General features: G+C 40.7%; 1 protein-coding gene across 3 annotated transcripts in view; it reads left to right on the top strand.

The window, feature by feature from the left end:
• PDE7B (phosphodiesterase 7B) overlaps positions 1–19,701 on the top strand; it is a 324,027-nt gene that overhangs the window by 242,568 nt on the left and 61,758 nt on the right. For all 3 annotated transcript variants that reach the window (XM_046006469.1, XM_046006468.1, XM_046006470.1), the window contains one exon: positions 6,258–6,341. In XM_046006469.1, coding sequence (XP_045862425.1) covers positions 6,258–6,341 — 84 coding nt within the window. The remainder of the gene's footprint in view (positions 1–6,257; positions 6,342–19,701) is intronic.

Genomic DNA, 19,701 nt, shown 5'->3' with positions numbered 1-19,701 from the left:
ATCTCCTTCAGGCAGGCTGTCATAAGGACTAGACAAGATCATACAGGGACAGTCCTTAAAACAGTTCCTGACTTAGAAATTCTCCTAAATAATACTGACTATCATGGGAGGGGGAAATGAGGGGACAGGCAGAAACCTCAGGAAGAACAGTAAGTAAATAAGAATAATAGTTACTATTTTTTGAGTGCCTATCATGTGCCAGGCATCATGACGTGTTGGGGGTGAGCAAGCACAGCTCTATCTACATCTACATCCAGAGCTGTAACATTTATTTAAAACAACAAACTGTGCTTTGGTGAGATTCTAGAATTAAAAAGCATTACCCCAGGGGCACCAGGGTGGCTCAGTCATTAAGCATCGGCCTTCAGCTCAAGTCATGATCTCAGGGTCCTGGGATCAAACCCCGCATTGGGCTCCTTGCTCTGCAGGAAGCCTGCTTCTCCCTCTCCCGCTCCCCCTGCTTGTGCTCCCTCTCCCTCACTGTGTGTCTCTCTCTCTGTGTCAAGTAAATAAATAAATAAAATAAAAAACATAATCCCAGAAATAAGTGAATCATGTGCAAGCTTACACCAGTTTTTTCATTACTTAAGGCAGAGCCAGAACACATATTCCCTAAAATGACTCTGCAAATTATTCCCCTCATCTTTAATCTTTATAAGAAGACACGTTCTTTGTGTTCTTTTAAGTCCTTTTATAGCTTCTTGGAATTCTCTTCAGGCATTTCTGCTACTTCTTGTTCAATATCTTTTTTTTATTAGACTCCTGTGTTCCTGGTGATTGTAACTTTTTTTCCCTCAACTTTTTTTTTTCTTCTCCTTTTCCTTCTGTAAAACCATCAAGCTGAAGAATGTCTAGTCTGAGTTGAAACCTACCTCACCTGCTTTAGAAAAGAAAGACATTGTTATTTGTATATTCACCTTCGTAATATGCAGGTCCCAAAATGCACCTTCATCATAGAGTATTTAATAATTCTAAGCCAAAGTTGCAAGATGGTATATACACCTTAGCCACCAGAGAGGCCCAGCCTCACTCAAAAACCTAAAGCAGAAGACTGAAGCCCCGGAAATGTGGTCTAATCAGCCATCTTGGATCTTGGATCTCAGGCAAGCTCATAGCCCTCAGAACAGTCATCTCTGCCTAAGTTATCTAAACTGGCTGCCTGTACTGTCCCATAAATCTACAGAGAGATCAAATTGTACAAACTTCCTCCTCTTTTTTGGCTAGATAAACATCTCAGGAGAAATAATTCACTTTGCTAATTGAGAGTAGTCATCTGAAATACCTGAAGCCGCCCGCTGAGGCTATGCAGCCCGATGAAAGCTCCTGGCTGTGATTTGGGGGTCTGGGTTCTCTCTGACTTAAGTTTGCAAGTTTACAGCAGTGCTGTGCATGAGTACTGTCTAAGGAAGCTCAAAGGAATACCTTTCCCGAGAGCCTCTGCTCTCCCACCATGTCTGGGCTGCTCCACAGTGGTGGCTTTCTGACACGACAACAGGCTCATCCTCCTTGCTCAGAGTGACTCCCCTGCGATGACTCTCCGCGTGTTTCCTGCAGCTATTATCGTGACCTTCCTCAATGTCTCCGATGCAACAGGAGCACAGTAGCCACGGCTCTGTTCCTTTCCTACCCAGCTTCTCCACCCTGAAATGACCTTGACCCCACAACTGGGGCCAGACTCTGGTTCCCATCATGTGGCCCGTGTTCCAGCCACTGTAAGTTGTCACGGCTGCCAGAGTCTCCACCATCTTTGCCAGTTACATAAGAGGCCACAGAACGTCTGTCTGCTCCCTAGCACAAGCTTTTATGAAACAGAGACAGCCCGAGAGGCCAAGTGGGCAAGAGGTCCATCCCGGAACCACGTCCCCTGGGAGGGTGAGTGGCTGTCTCCGGGTCTCCCGGAGCCACTCAGCCCTGCTCTCTGCCCGTGTTTGCAGCCTGAAATACCCGAGGACGACATGTTATGTTTTCGGCTTGAAGGGGCAAAAGAGAAGCAGCCCTTTCAAAATAAGAATTCCCCTGCTGTTTGTTTCATTCTGGAACACAATAAGGACAGGCTGAGGACACGACTCTGAGCTGTCAACACTTCCGACCCAGCTTCCATAGCACCTTTCACTTGCCAGAAAAAAAGTTGCTTAAGTTAAACAAGGGCCTAATGAATAGTCAAAATAATTGTTTAGCTTGGATATAAGGCCTTAGGTAAATAGATGAGTGCCTGGGACCAGAGGCCAGAAAAAGCAGTCCAGCAGGAGTCCACTTGTTCTGTTTTTCGGACATCAGCCCAGTGGCCTCTGCTTCTCCAGAGACCAGAGTTACTGAAGTATTTCTCTCTTCCCATGAGCATATTGAAGCAATTTAGCATCAGAAGGGGCTCATAAAAGCAGGGAGAAAGGGAGAGAACTTTCTACGTTAGAAATATATACTTAAGACATGAAGTTCACCTCAACAGAGTCTCCCATTAATAGAATGCTCAACATATGGAATGTTTGGCTTGTTTGCATTTAAGTGTTGATGTGGAAAACTTTCTAAAATGCTTTGTTACCCACTTAGGATTGTCCTGCCTCCTGCCTTACTAGTATTTTTAACGTGATTTCATCCTTTTTAAACTCTATTATTTACTAAACCTAAAGACCATCATTAGGTTTATGAGTAATCCACTTCCAAGACTGTAATTGTAGTTATAGACAGAATAATCATTGAAAAGGAAACTTCCAGGTATGGGTTCTGTAGGTTCTTGTCGTTGATGTTGATTTGTTTTGTTCTGTTTGTTTGTTTAAGTGTCCTTGCTATCAACTTGCTTCACGGTTTCTTTTTCCCCAAAATGGCATTACATCATGAAAATTCTGTTTAATTAAGAGCTTAATTAAATTAGTTGCTAGGTAATTTCAGTTCTACTGAATAATATTTTTAATAATTGCCTTCCATCTCTTACTTGAAAATAATAGATGCCTTGTTGATCCAGAACAGGATTTGGTTGTCTTACTCGTTCAGCCCATTTCCGCTGGACTGCTGTTCAAATAAACAACATCTATCTGATTGAATCTCGAATTCATCAAGGGGGTGGATTTCCCTGGCATTTAGGTTCCAGGAATCATGATGAATATGTCTTTGGTTTATCGGCAAATAGCAATCAAAGCATGCATTGGGCAATAAAAAGTGAATGCTCAACTATTCATGCAATTTTTCACCCTGATAATACAGGAGAGGGATTAACAACGTGGGGTTTAAGAGCCGATTTTGATTTTGAGCACAAGCTCCACACCTATTAGTTCTGTGAGCTCAGATGAATTATCAAATTTCCACTGGCTTCAGTTTCCTCATCTGCAAAATGGTGTAATAACACCTACTCCACTGGGTTGTTGAGCAGATGATGGTCAGTAATGCAAGTAAAGTGCTCAGTCTGGTGTAAGGATTCAGTAATTGTTACCCACCATGCTATTTTAATGCACCTTGTAATTTCCTCACAACAACCCTATGGGGTGGGCAAAGCTGCTGTAATTATGCTAATTAATTTAAATATTAGAAAACCGGACCTCCAAGTGGTTATTGATTTACCCATAACCACCCAAGAGGGTGAAATATTGATCCTCTCGGCAACAGGAGTCTCTGAATTACTCACTCCTTGCCTTCCCTTTACCCACTCTGCCATGCAGTGCTGTCTTCTCGATGTTTCCCTAAATTTAAAGCCTTACAAGATAATGGGCATCCTCTGCCTTAGACTGTCAGATGGACAAATGGAATACATTTTGGCAAAGACTTTAAACCTCTATTGATATTACACAGACATTTTCTGGGAAAATGGTACCTTCTGAACTGCAAAGTCAGGAGAAATGTTTTGTTAACACGGAGGGAAAAAAAATGCTGGGGGACAAGTGATTTCCAATCAATGAGCCTAAAGTCATTCAGAGAAGCCCACAGGGATGATACAACAGGTCAACAAGACTAAAACCTAGCCAGCTTTGTAGACCAAATGAATACAGTCTCATCCATGCAGAAGTTGTTACATATATATCTATCTTCTAAAACTAAAATAGAAATCATTTAGGCAGTGCTGAATTTATTATATCATTTTGACATGCTGTATTTCCTCCATAGCTGCTAAATTTCACCTTCTATCATGTGAGGGCCTGTGATTTTTTTTTTTTAAACCAGGTGTGCACTCTCCTTAAGGTTAGTAACCAATGGTATTGAGGGGAGAGCTCTGCTGTGAAGTTCAGTAACCTAGATTTAAGGACCAGCCATGCTAATTCTGAGCTTAAAGAACCATAAGTTTAGGCAGTCACTTAAAGTCAATATCCATCTATGGAGTGCCTTTAAAGATTTATTTATTTATTTGAGAGTTAGAGGGAGCAGAGGGAGGGTCAGAGGGAGAGAATCATCAAGCAGACTCCCTACTGAGTGGGGAGACCACTGGGGGCCAGTCCCATGACTCATGAGGTCATGATCTGAGCTGAAACCAAGAATTGGATGCTTAACCAACTGAGCCATCCAGGCGTCCGTACTGAGTGCCTTTAAAAGGCCTGAGCTCTGAGCTGGGACTGGGTAGGTGAACAACGGCCCTTTGTTTTTTCCCCTGAGCCTCCTTTTTCTCACCTATACAGTAAGGATAATAATAGTGATTCTCTTCACAAGACTATTGTGAGGATCCAATGAGATGAAGAAGAAAATAAATATACTGTGATGTTTGTGAAAGTGCTTTGTAAACTTTCCAAAGTGTTATAAACATGGGGTGTTCAAGACAAGCTGCTGAAGAAGGAAAACCCTTCAACTCTCCCCAATGGCTGTCTTATAACTGCTGGCCATCCACTCCAGGAGCTTGCCAAATGCTAACAGCATTCCTTTCTTTGATGTCAGATGATATTCATATTTATAAAAGTACTTTTCCATCTCTTTCCTCCTCCTCCCACTTTGCTTTATTCTGTAAACTGTAACATTCCTTAATATCAGTATGGCACTATAATATCAGATGATATAAAGCATTAAATAAGGTACCAATATAAAATTCAAAGCACGAAATAGTCCAGAGGCTCACGACTTGCAGTTGGTAAGCCCATCTATTTGTAAGGGATATTTTAAACATTGTCAACGGTGTGGGTTACAGCTGAAAGGGATCTCACCCAGGCACTGATTAACTATAGGAGGTGGGAATGGTAGAGAGAAGACTGTACCTCCTCTCTACTCATAGGCTAAGGGCCGCTGCTGCCTCACATCTGGGAAAGAGTAGTTTATGGGAGTGGACCCATTACTCATGGAACTGAAATTTTCCCTGATTCAGTTCTTCCAGAAATATAGTAGATCTCATGTATTTTTACCTCTCCTCTAATTCCACTTTATGTACTAATTGGCAAATTTTGTCTTTATATTTATTCTTGTCAACAGAAGACATTCTGTTATATGCCATACAATACACAAAGCTGTATGGAAAAATGCAAAACACAATATGCAGGGTCCTTGCTTTTCAGGAGTTGAGGAAGAAGTAAACCCAGCATTTATGTCAAGACAGCAAGTGTTATTTTAGATTCTTTAACCAATGACACTTTAAAAGGAGGCAACTGAGGCTAAGAGAAATAAATTTCCCATGATCGTACAGGTAACAGGTGTCTGAGCTGAGATTGACCCCAAGTCTGTTTCGTTCTAAAGTCAGTACCCTTGATCAGGAAGGCAGAAGACACATCACAAAGGATAGTGAATGCAGACATTAAAGAAAACCTACAAAAAAATAAATTCTACAAACCCTAGCAAATGTTATGTCCAAGGGAGGCGAAGTGTCCAAACGACCTGGAGCGGGATGGGCCTTCACTGAGCGGGTTCTAAAGCAGATCCATGATACAGCATAGGCAACAGGATGGTAGACACCAGTCAGAAGGCAACTGTGCTGGAACCAAGAGAATAACACTGGGCAATTAAACATGTTAATAAGAATAAAAGCTATAATCCCAGAACACCATTCGTCCTTCCCAATTCAGATGCCTCATCTTTGTGGCCCTTGGACAATGGACATTTTGTAAATTCCTATGATTTTCACAGATCCATCTTCCAGGCAGATCTAAAAGGGAGCAGAGTGCTGCTTCGCTCATCAGAGTATTGCCAAGTTCATTCCACTCAGCATTCATATCCCTTCTCACATAGCTCTCTCTTATGCAAGGTGAATGGAAATCATTTTCCTCCTGACATTTGGTGTTGGTTCCAGTGACATAAGTGGAAAAGTGAATATACTTGGCAATGTTTTCAAACATTTGTTTGGATTTTCTGTTTTTTAGGAGATGTACGACTAAGGGGTCAGACGGGGGTTCCTGCTGAACGCCGTGGCTCCTACCCATTCATTGACTTCCGCCTACTTAACAGTGAGTAATCAAGTGTACCTGGAAAGGAACAAACTTTCCTTAAAAAAAAAAAAAAAAAAAACTCACTTCCCTCTGAACTTCAAAACCCTCTGAGGTCTGCCTTCCTTCCTCCATGTCTCCCCTCCCAAATGGAACTTAACCCTTTGTCTTTAGATTTCCTCCCTAGTGATGTAATTCTGGCCCTGCCTACCTGCCTGAGCTTTAGTGAGGATCAAATGATATCAGGTCAGCTTTAAAAATATAAGTCTTATGTTACCTAACTAGAATTTAAATAAAAATTTGAAAAGAAAAAAAATAAACTTCAATAAAGTGGGAAAAATTCAAATAAAAATGTAAGTCTTAAAAACTGTGAAGGCCTATACAAGGAAGCTTATCACTTTCATTATCTAGCACATTCTTTCCACCATCATCCTGGACTCAACCAGATGAGATTCTATTTCATTGCTAAAACTCCACAGGGAAACCTATTATGCCCCTGCCCTTAGTAACTATCTGTTGTGTCATTCTCCCTTCTTTATCTAATCAAGGTCCCTGTGATCCATTCTCACGTTTCCAGTAAAACTCTTCACCTTGGCAGAGCCCTAGAAGTCTGGACTTGCTGCTTCCTCCATTATGAATACTCAGAAAGTCATTCATTTCTACCTTTCCCCTTCATATACTTCTCCTTATTTGGAGTTTTTCTCAACCTCCAGTTCATAACTCCATTCTTCTCAAATTCCTTTGGAAACCCAGACCAGTTACTAGTCTCTCCACTTTATGTCATGTCTTCTAACTATCGCAACCATCCAGCACTTTGGACTTAGAGAGGCCGGTGGAGGTAGAAAGTGGATAAATGGTTTTCAGTGGTTTTCAGTGTTTGGTTCTCATGTCGCTTCCTATCCATACATTTTGAAGTGCTGGGTTGCAACCACATGGTTTTACTTTCCTTTGGAATAAACAAGTTCAGCCGAAGAGGTATACCGATTTACCTTAACCCCTAAAAATTACTAAGAAAAGTCAAAACTTGCTATCTTTAGATCCTCAAAAGCTCAGTAGGGATGGAAATGTTTATGATCTTCTAGCTCATTAAACTTCCCTATCAATGTACAATATCTATTTTCTCAGCTCTTTCTGGGACACAGAGATTTGGAGCAACGTTTCCATACTAGAGATAACCTCCCCAACACAGTCCCCAAAAATACATTGTAGAAGACACAATTGATTTGCCAAACCAATGCAATATTGGATATATTGGGGGGTATAGTGCAGAGCTTTGATGGCATCTCTTAACTTTCCTTATGACCTCCACTAGACTGTTCCAGCTACCCAAAGTTACCCCTTTGACAGTCTCTAGACTCTACTGATTTCCAGTTGCCAGGGATATGGTTCCACCAAGCAAGATAGAGATGAGTAAAGGTATATTTATTTCACTGTCTCACAGACACCAGGGCTCTCCAATGGCTTCACCTACTAAGTGTGAGATGGAGAAAACCCAAAAAGTCTCTCTCAATATTAGATGAGATGTTATATCATGGTTTCCGGTATGAGGCATGGACGAATAAGGAAAATAGGAGAAACTTCTCTTTCTAATTTCAAGGTTCCAAATGATATAATCTGTTTCCAAATTATGCTGCTATTAATAAGCAACATCAGCTAATAGCAGTTATCTTTGTAAGTGGAGTTATGAAGTATTTCACTGTCTACATCATAGGTTTCTGTAACACTTGGATTTTGGGTTTTTTACAATTAGTTTGTTTTACTTTTATAACATTAAAACAATAAAAAAATATAAAAAAATTTAAACAGAAAACCAATGCAGATAATATTTCACTATATAACAAATCAGTTACAAGCAGGTGCCATCCTGTTACCCATCTTCCGTAGGTCCTCCAGAAACTTCCTAGTGCCTGGATTCACACCGGCCTCCTTCCCTTGGTATGAGATGCTCTCTTCTCCTCCACTCCCATTTCACTCCATCTATTGCTCATGACCCTCCACACATTAAGTGACAGTGTTGGCCCTCCATTTGGAAATCTACTTTCTCCTCTGCTCAGCACTCTACTCTAGATAATTCCTTCACTTATGTCTCTTTATCAGTAAAACATGCTAAAGCAATATCAATTTGCCTTCATTGTATTTTGCTTTATCGTGGACTCAATTTCTTTCCTAGATGTAGAAAACATATCCCTAAATAGACTACAAAATCTCAAAGAACTGACCTCTCACTTGCATTTGTTACCAATTAGATCAAAAGACCCCCCAAAAAGATTATATTAAATGCTTACAACATCTGTCATCCCCTATATTTTGCTCAACAGCTCAGATAGGACTGAAGCCCTCTGAGATTTTTCTTTGTCTGTGGTACTTTCCATTCATTTGTCAAATGCCTGCTGTACCTGGTTAGAGAGTTGAAAACAGAATCAATAACATGACTGTGGTCACTCTCCAGTTTCTAGATTAGCCTGCAATTACAGCAGCTTGTCACCAGGTAGCAGCAGGTGTGTGTCTATCTGTGTTCCATACAGTGACTTAAGATAGAATATTTAAATAGAGATCCTATTTAATTCTCTTTAATGTCGTTCATGTTCTTGTTGAGATTTGCCTGCCTGAGTTGTTAACGTATGCTTCCTGCCTAAAAGGAAACATTTTAAATATAATTCTATAAAGATATAAAGATAAACTCCAAAGGAACATTTTAAGACTTTCTTCTAAAACTTTTATTTTTACCAACTGATTCCAGTTCTACACAGTAAGTACCGCACTAGTTTAAAGTGATTTTTTGTATCATTTACCTTCATTGTGGGTCATTTTTTTTTCAAGTATAGGCAGAGACTAAAGACTTTATTTTCCTCAGGTGCTTGCAGTTTTCCCCACTCTGCCAAGCTAGAATCCAGGTAGGACTTTTTTAAAAAGACCATTTATAGGAAAAACCAAATCACCAGAGCCTCTCTCCCCTATGTCTGCATCCCGGCAGCTCTTCTTCTAAAATGCTTAGTGAAATTCACGTGGCTGCCACTCCCTGACCAAAGTGTGGCAGGAGGTTCACATTCTACCCCCCACTTCAGCATATGTCTTGAATGGCTGGAACATGACTAACAAAAATGTACATTAAATAGTAAGGTCCACTGCACTTCTTCATTGGCCCTTTCAGCTACTGCCCCAACCTGCCATAGCAGAACAAGAAGATGTCAGAATTAGTATCTAAAATATCTTTCTGTCAGAACAAAACTTGTAGACATTAAAACAGATAACTAGAATGAGAATGAGCCAATAACAACCAATGCAGTAATCTATGCTCCCACCCATCCCTGTCTCATACATAAGATTTTATTGGCAAACAGCCATGCCCTTCATTTATATATCATCTACAGCTACTTTCCAACAAAGACCATATGACCCACAAAGCCAAAAATACTTAACTGTATGACCCTTAACAGAAAAGAGTGACTAACCCTTAAGTCAGTTTTTTAAAAAAAGTTAAAAGTTTATGACATCTCCATAGGTACATTCACCCTGGTCTATTTTCCTTCATTAATGTCATTTTTTTTCCAATCCCCAGTACCATCACTTTACTTTCAAGAATGGACTCACATTGTCTTAATTTACATGAGATAGAAGTGTAAACAGGGAACTTCCTTGCTCATTCAGATTTTAAATTCCTCAGTTACAATTTCCAACTGAACAAACATTGTTCTGGAAGACGTATCTCTTTCCCTATTTTTTGAAGACCTGGTACTACCATGCCTATGTATTTGTCTACATATAAAGGGTCAAATTTGTACCTGTTGTCTAGGCAAACTTATTAATGCCGTTTTCACTCCCTAAGTATTCTGGTTTAGACAATAATTACAAGGCCAATGGTTTTTTAAAGTTTTTCCTACTAAAAAAATTTACTTCAAGACAACACCTCTTAAATGTCACTTTCAATCCAGGAATAAAGATCTGAAATCCTCCTCATAAGAGACGCATCCAGACCCACGCATTTCTTTATTGAGAAATATGTCAGATAAAGTTACCTGTTGACAGCCAGTTTCATTTACTGTTTATATTTTATATAATTTAAAAAAGAGGCTTTGTGTGAATTTTGAGAAGCTTCTCTAGATAAGAAGCAGAAAAAATGTAGCTTCAGCACCATAATGTGGGCTCAAGAATCATAGACCTTTAAAGAAGAGGATTATCCTTACGCCTAAGCATGGAGGGGCAGAAGAGAGGGAGAGAAAAGAATGACAATTATTTTTATTCTGTGTGAGATACGAAAACAGGGACCCGGAGGAGGGCAGGAGGAATGGGAATGTAAGGACTCCGTTATCCCAATACCACCGTCCTACGAATTTATGTCATTCCCTAACTCTGGAGGGAAATGAGAGAAGAGAAAACAGAGACAATGTTCTGAGAAATGTGTGGCCACAGAGGCAAAAATGGCGCAAAAGAGATCACAGTTTTCTCCAGAACAGGTGGCTACAGCGCCCTTGTACCTCTCTGTCCCCTGGTTTAATGTAATCAGTAGGCTGAGTAGATAATGACTAGGTGGAGATGTTCCCATGGCAACCATTTCAGAGCAACACAATGACTTCCACACTCGCAGGGCAAAGGAAGTGACATACAAAGCAAACATTCCCAGCGACTGTGGAGCTTGAAGGAACCAGGCAGCTTCAGCTGGAAGTTTTAGGGAGGCACGTTTCAGCTGCCTCAGAGAGCCTGGAGCCCCAGAGCAGCCTCCGTCTTTGCAGGAAGAGGTTAATTGGCTCTTTGGCTTTTCCTGTTGGCTAATTTGCTAATCTTGATCTTTAAAGTTCTATTCCTCCAGATGTGCTTCTCCAGGCAGGGCCGTTTTAACTCTACAAGTGTGAGGTAATTTTAATAGAGCTACAAAAATATTTTCCTTTGCTCATTATTATTGAAATAGAACTAATAAATACTGTTTATTCATATATATAAATATATATGTGTTTTATATATTATAATTATATTACATAATGCATATTTATATATACATATGTATTATACATACATATACATTAGACATACATTTATACATATAATACATATATAATACATAATTAGACAAAATTAGACAAATATTTTATGCAAATATATTATGTAAATATAAAATAATATAAATAATATCTAAATATATAATGTGATTGATGTATAAATATATAATTTTAAAAATATATTATTATATATTATTATGGAGGAGAAGTGACCCAGAGTTTCAAAGACTTTTTTAAAAACTGCTATCAAGGGGTGCCCTGGTGACTCAGGCAGTTAAGCGTCTGCCTTCGGCTGAGGTCATGATCCCAGTATCCAGGAATCCAGCCCTGTAGGTTCTCTGCTCAGCGGGGAGTCTTCCTCTTCCTCTCCCTCTCCCTCTTCCCCTTCCCCCCAGCTCCTGCTCTTACTCTCTCTTTCTCTCTCAAACAAATAAAATCTTTAAAAATAAATGAATAAAAAAATAAAAGCTGACATCTAAAACATTACACCCTGCAGAAATATAAAATATGTTCACAGAAGAACCATCAACAAAAGCTATCCAGCATGTTACAAACCATCTGGTACTAAGGGATGCCCCCCTCTTAAAGAGGGACAATTTGCTTACAAACTCGGTTTTCTAAGAAAGAATTCCTAGCAGTTGGTGACAGCCTTTCAGTCATCTTCTTAAATGTGACTCTTAATGTTACCTATGAGAATCACACAAAATGTAAGGGGCTTAAATTAAAATGTTCCAGGGTGAGATGTTTTTGAGGGTATGATCTTGCAACTAGTAGATAGGTAAGTCCTGGAAATCCAAAGCACAACACAGTGATTATAGTCAGCAGTACTGCATTATACACTTCAAATTTGTTAGGAGACTACATCTTAATTATTTTCACCACAATAATAAATGGTAATTATATGACCTAACAGAGGTGTTAGCTAACACTGTGGTAATCATACAGCAATATATAAATGTATCAAATCAAACACCTTATACACTTAAACTTACACAATATTACCTGTCAATTATGTCTCAACTAAAAAAGAAAGAAAAAATAAAACATCCTTTAAAAAATGTTATGGGATGTTTGGGAAGAAGTCATGTTCAGAAGATGATATCCAGTTCTCCCTGGAAGTTCAGGCTCCCAGCCCCATGCTCTACAAGCAGAGAAGGGAATGTCAGCTGGGAAACGCTCAGACTTCTTGTGAGCTCCAGAGTAACACTCCAAAATTTCAAAGTTCAAGAGTTGTCTAGAAGAACTACAAGAACTCCTAGAAGAAAGACAAGACAAGATGCTGACTGTGGTCGTGGTTCCTTTCTAACTCGCGTGGGTCATGCTCCATGATGTGCACCCAGGGTCTGTGGCTACAAGCTCCCCAGCACTCCACACGCAGAAATGCCAGACCAGTAGGATGGTTAGCCACCGAAAAGCCACTGCATTGCGGAAGACACAACTGATGTCGGCCTCACTGTTTTACTCACTCCCTGTCACTACTCACCAGTGACCATTGATGGAGTACTCCTGAGGTAGGCAGTGAGTCAGGCGCTAGAGATACAAAGATAAATGAGACACAGCCATAGTCTTTGAGGAATTTATAGAGACATAAATCTGTACATTCTGATGTGTTCTGATACATTTAATAATACATGCATGTATACTAAAAGTATACATAGAATGAGAAACATGTTTGTGTATACAGGATTCAGAGGAGAGCATGATTAACTTTGGGGAAGGGAACAGTTAACTCAGTCTTGGGAAAATAAGAAAGGCATTCAGGTGGAATTAAAGCAGGAACAGCTTTAGAGCAGCAATGAAGTGAAGGAGGACTACACACTAAGGCCAACATTTTTACAGCCATTCTGAAATGTGCTTCAAGACCTAAGGAACCAGGAAGGAGTCATCAACAATTCTACTCAACTAGATGTAAATTTCATTGTAAGATGAAGTAGGAGCCAAACAAAGAAGTCAGGAGAGGCCATTCAATGTACCTGACTTTCTGGGGAAATCCACAATGAAATAGAAAGTTTTTGCCTTCTAAAGCTAAAACTGAATCTAGCCACCGCCTTTTATTAGCCTGGCTGACATTGTTTAACAGATTTATTATTTTGTATATGATTGATGAAAAATGAATAATCAAAATAGGGAGCCCAGTATTTCCTCTGTGTTGTCATTCATTCATTCAACGAATAGAACATCTACTTTATGCCAAGCTGGCCATGAAGCCAAGGTGCCCTGAGCCACACCGGTAACCACACGGCTGGGATAGCTCCTGTCTCAGACAGCCGTGGGACTGAAGTCTACCAAAGACCCTGCAATAGCTGGACAATTCCTTTCAAGTCAACAAGGACTGTGGATAGCAGGGTGGCACTTATTACATCCTATACCTGGGCTGAGGATTCTGAGTGCTCAAAAAGAAACTTTTAGATATTCCCTTACCCTTAAAGACCTCACTACATGGGCAAGACGCATATACGTTAAACTATACAAGCAGTATATGAGAACATAAGCGATCTAGTTCTAAAAGAATTGACAAAGACAACTAATCAGAGACAAAAGAAGGCAGAGATTACTGATGTGTTCTGAGCAGGAAAAGCAGGCTTATGGTCTTGTGCTGAACCCTCAGAGATAAGATAGTGTCCTCTAGTTAAGGAATTGCCTAAAAGTGAGACTGAGCTGACATATGGGAGACATTAAGTCATTAAGTGGGAGAAGATCCAGAAAGTAGTAAAGTATGTTGACTAGAAAGAAAGCAAAAGTCTTAGAATGCCAAGATAAAGAACTTGAACTTGACTCATTAAGCAAGGAAGGTCACCAGAGAATTTTGAGAAAAACATAGACAGCATAAAATAGCATTTAAGAAAATTAACTAACACTCCTATGTAGGAGGGGCAGACTCAGTAAATCAAGAGAAATGTGATCAGGCCGCAGACTATGGCAGAAGTAGAAAGAAGGTCTAAATCCAGAGACGAAGTGGAGACAAGGAGGTAAAACTTGATGATACTGAATGCTGGGAAATCCCGGGGTGGATCTGGCCACCTGAAGAACTGGAGATGAGATCAACCATGAGCAAAGTTGGAGGGTGAGTTGGGAGAAGACAGCTCAGGGACAGGTTGTTTGCAAGAATGAAAGGGAAATGTCCAAGAGAGAGCTGCAAATAAGGGACTGCAGTGCAGTTCAGAAAGGCCTGATCTGGAAGTTCCACTTGGGAATCATGATCCTCCATGAGCCATAGGACCAGAACAGGTATCACCAAACCAACGACTTCATTCCAGGGACCCTAAAATTATAGTGTCTAATAAGTTTGATTTAGAAGTGTAAGACTACCAACAATAAAACCCACAAAGAAGTCTTACCAGCCATTTATTTTCCTCTGTGAGAAACTAGACACCACGATTCAGATACTGCCGTACCTCGCACCATGGATTCTAGTCACTACAAATACATTTGTTTATGTCAGAGCCCAGTGGGTTTGCGAACTCACTTGAATGTAGCACAGAGAAATGACCATTTGCTACTGCAGCACTTCCATGAGTAAAACCCTGACTTCCTCAGTCTTTCTGGTATAGCAGCTTCTTTGGATTTATAGAGACAGTAAAATCAAGAGGGAAGCAGGAGTAAATTAAGTTTCTTTTGACTGAAGTTATCCTATGAGTCACTCAGTTAGAATGAGTTGTTTGTTAAACAAAATTAAATTCAACCTCCCACCCAGAAGGAAGCACAAGCCTATCTCTTGTGACTTCATTAATAAACAAAATGAGGGGTTATGTCGTGTCACTGCTACCCTACTTTCAAAGTCTTAGAAGATTTAAATGACTTGCCAAGGGTCCGTATTTACCTCTACATGTGACAAAAGAGAAAGTGTTCCAGCCTCAGAATCTTTTGTGTGTTTCCAAACTGAGATCTCAGGGTTCTCACACAAGCTCAAGAAGATGGTTTTCTCTCTTAACTAGCAAACCAAATTGCCTTGGGTCACCTGGGTGGTTTATTACTCATGAGTAACCTAAGAAGGGAGGACAGCAATTACTGAGGAGAGTCCCCAAGCGAACATGGCCAGTGCAGAGGCACCTAACAAGAGCCACCACCACACCTTTGAGATGGGAGGTGCTCCATTCCAGGGCGAAGCTGAAGGAGGCCAGGTGGAGGTCCCTCTTGGGTGAGGTCCCTCTTGGTCAAGGCCCCCAAGGCCAGAGGTCTCCTGAAGGCCAAGAAGCACAGGAGAGCTGCTGCAAACACCAGAAATAGCCAAGGTCCTGCCCACCTAACCACAGGCTGCTCCTCCGCCTGGCCCAGAGCCCCACCACACACACCACACACCCACTGCTAAGTGTGCACTCTAAACCATGCTTAACGGAGGAAGCGGGCAGAAAGACAAAGAGCTTTGAAGTCAGACCTGGCTTTGAATCCTACTTCTCTTGTGAGTGTGGGAAAAGTGCCCAAACTACTCACTGTCCACACCTGTGGAAGGAGATGGTAACATCAGCCTCACTGGGTTGAGGGGAGATGTAGATGAGATCTGTATGTCCAACAGCCTGTCTTGCTTATAATGGGTCCGTCATAGATGTAGTTGAATTTTGGATGTATCTTCTTCCTCCCCTGAGTACACCACCCCCCTCCACTCCTAAGTATCTATTCACCACTCAAGCCCTCTCCCAGCATTATGACCTTTTCAAAGCCTGCTTGCACCCTCCCAGGGGACTGATGACTCATTCCCTCCTCTCTGCTCCCACCAAATCTCCAAGAAAAATCCACCACCCTGTAAAACTGCAAAGTTTTTTGAACCTGAATCTTTGGAAAGTATATTTCAAAACGTCCCAGGCTACCTGAATCAGCAAGCCTGGCTCTGGACCTTCCATGAGTATTAGGGAAACACTGATAGAGGTCAATTATGCCACACACATAGTATAGCAAATAGTAATAATAATAATAATAATAATGTGTGTGGAGCTCTTAGGTTCTAGACCCTGCTTTACATGCTTTGCACAAGATTGATGCTGATCCCAACCAGATCCCTAGGAAGTAGGCACTACTATTTCAGACAAGGAAACTAAGGCCCAAAGAAAAGAAACTCACCCAAGAAATAACTTGTAAGCCGAAGTTCAAAGCCCAAAAATCCAATACCAGAGCACAAGCTCTTAATGATAATGTACTATAATTCTTTCTTAGAGATGAATTTTAATGGTCAAAGACAATACATGTATGCAATACATTCCTTTTCTGTGTTGCATATATAATTATTCGTATGAAATATTTTTCATACATTATAATAGTCATTTTCTTTTTATAGTACATTTAGACTCTCTCCTTTTTGGTACAAAAATGCCTCAGTATCTTTGAACAAATATTTCTATAACTTAGTGAGAAGATATATAATCACACATCAAAACACTAGATTTGGCAACTTCTCAGCTATACATTCCTACTGCTCTGGCAGAAGATGCCAAACGACAAGTCGCCTGTTTCATTATCTGAGCTTGTATTCTTTGATAAGAAGGAGAAGGGTGTGGTGGTGACCACGGAGGACACTTGCACGCCTTCCCTAAAGCAGAAGGAAATGGAATTGCTATTGTGACAAAGTCGGATTTGAGGCTGCCACCGGTTGCTTTAATTTTTCTCAAGGGGGAGTTGGTTATTTCCTGTCACGCAAACTGTGCATAATTGAAAGAAAGTTTCTCAAAACGTTGATAATATGTTAAATAAAAAGAAGCAGGATCTTAAGGATGTCGGTTATGTTTTTTAAAATACACTAAAGTTTTAACAGGTGTGGTTTCAAGGTGATTATTATTTCTTTCTTCCTGATATTCTATTTTTTCTACCGTAAGATGTATCCGTCTTATAATCAGAACAAAGGGGATTTTATTAAAAAGAAAAAGCAATATAATCCAAAATGGATTTTTTTTTCTAAATAAGGTAATACCAAGATGCAGAAAATGAAGCTGCAGCCATGGACCAGAAAACTTTATTTGCTAAGCCACCTTGGAAAGATTATTGGAAATTATGAAGCTAGATACTTCTAAAAGCTATGTGTGATACTTCACAACAATGCCTTGTCGTTTCAAGAGGAAATTTATTCCAAAAAGCATGAAATCCAAGTTCTAATTCACGTTCAAACAGCACTTTACCTTTGACAAACCATCTAAATGAAGGCAATCAAGAGGTCTTTTAGCCAGGTTTCTCAGTTTACAAGCGAAAAACAAAACAAAATGAAAACCAAAAATAAGAACAAAAAGAAAAACAAAAAGAAAACAGAGATGCTAAGTGACTCTTTACAAGGTAATGAAAGCGTTAAGATCTAGGATTCAGGTCTTTCGACATTCTGTTTTTCTACTCAACCACAGGCCTCCCTTGTTTAAACTTAACCTTATATATAGATAATAAATTTTAACCCTGGCAGTGAAAGAAAGGATCAACCAAGGCCTTCCCCTGGCGGTGGGGGCCGTTGGTTCTAGAACAGTTGTCTGGATTTGGATTCTGGCAGCAGAGTCTGTCCGGACCCCTCTGTCCTCCCGCCTCCGGGTCTGGGAAGGAAGAGCTGAAGGGTGCCTATCTCCCAGAGCTGGCATGAAGGGTACTGAGTGAGTGTGTAGTCTAGCGCAGCACCTACCACAGTATCAGTTCTCAGTAAGGTGGACTGTTATTATCCCTGGTATCTGTATTTCCCTTCTCTATGGCCACATGTAGAAGTGCTTTGACAAGTATATGATATGTAACAGTAAGGAGTCCTCAACCTATGTTGAAGAAAAGAAAGATGCATCTCCCTTTTCATTCTCCTATTCTTGCAGGGACTTTCTCTTTCAACAAATCTTTATTGAGCTCCCTCTACAATGCCTGACACGTTGCTTTCCCAAGTATGGTTGTAAATAAAGTGATAGAGAAAAAACAGTGGTTGGAATGTGGGAGAGAGAAGGCTTTTTTGGTCTTGTTTTTGTTTTTGTTGTTGGTTGGTTGGTTTGTAAGACATTAGAGGATGCTGAAATTATGGTGAGAAAGACCTAGTTGAGAAAGAACAACAAGCCAAATGGGACAGAAAAGTCACAGCTGGGAGTAAAGGGTCCTGAAGGGTAATGGGGACAGGAGGACTGGTCTAAGAAAAGGAGGCAGCTCCGGGCACCTGGGTGGCTCAGTCAGTTGAGTGTCTGCCTTCGGCTCCAACCATGATCCCAGGGTTCTGGGGTCAAGCCCTGCATCAGGATCCCTGCTCAGCGGGGAGCCTGTTCTCCCTCTCCCGCCCATCCCACCCATCCCGCTCATGCTCTCTTGTGCGTGCACACTCTCTCTCTTTCTCAAATGAAGAAATAAAATCTTAGAAAGGATGGAAGGAAAAACGAGAGAGAAAGAAAGAAAAGGCAGCCCCTCTTCTAATAGAACAAGTAGAAAGAAGGAAAGAATGTCTGCATAGTAGGAAGTTTTGTAGGTTTTGTAGCAGAAAAGGAAAGAATTTCCCACCTAATGCCTTCCACTTTCTCTCTGAAATAGGAGGCAAGGTGGGGAGTCGTGGACACTGGGAATTGGAGGATCTTCTGAGCTTGATGGTTGTGTATTTATTGCCCAGAGAACAAATTCTGTGCTCCCCCTGGCCACCAGCCCTCGGTATAAGAAGTACCACAGCTGTGGAACCACTGAAAGAGAAATCCCTGCAATAACATGGTGGCCTGGCCCCACTTTATTTGCTAAGTGTCTGCCATTGCTTTCCCTTTTTCCCATTGTGTGAGCCATTATAGAAAAGCCCATCACTATTCCTGTCCTACCCCACAATCTCAATCTTCCCTGAGATACAAAACTGCAAAAAAGGAAGTACTCTCACAACAGAGACTCCTCTCTCTTTCCTGTGTTTGTGTGTGTGTGTGCGCGCGCGCGCACGTGCCCTTGCGTAATACAGTCTATAAGGAATGTTTAGCCATGAAAACAAGTTTTACCTCTGTCTCCCAGGAACTCTACTCTGTCCCACATACCCACCCCACTACCATGGAGAGGAGGCAATTCTTTGCATGAAGACAGCTGTGGCTGTCGCTCGTTTCCTTCTAGGCAGAGGCTGCATAGTGTTCTCTCCTTGTTCCTCTTTCCCCATTGGTTCCCACAGCAATGGAAAGACATTTAGCATTTCCAAGTTGCCAAGAAATTAGTGAAGTAGAAAATACTTACCTTAGCATAGATGATAAGCCATTTATCCCTTTTCCCTCTCACTCCACTCAGTCACTGTTGGTTGACAATCCTTGCCATGTGAAGAAGGAAAGGCCACCATCTTTTTTCTTTGTGCTTTACCACAATAGCTCTGTTTTCTAATTGTCTCCAAATTTCTAATTTGGAGACAATTCTGGTAAAGACCAGAAAGCTAAAAATCTATGCCAGAAGTCTCCTTGGGAGATCTGGAATAAATCTTTTTTTTTTTTAATTAAGAAAAGTTA

This window comes from Meles meles, chromosome 5, assembly GCF_922984935.1.
Source record: "Meles meles chromosome 5, mMelMel3.1 paternal haplotype, whole genome shotgun sequence".
NCBI lineage: Eukaryota > Metazoa > Chordata > Mammalia > Carnivora > Mustelidae > Meles > Meles meles.
Note: the sequence above shows the minus strand (reverse complement) of the source record. Positions and strands in the feature narration are given on the sequence as shown.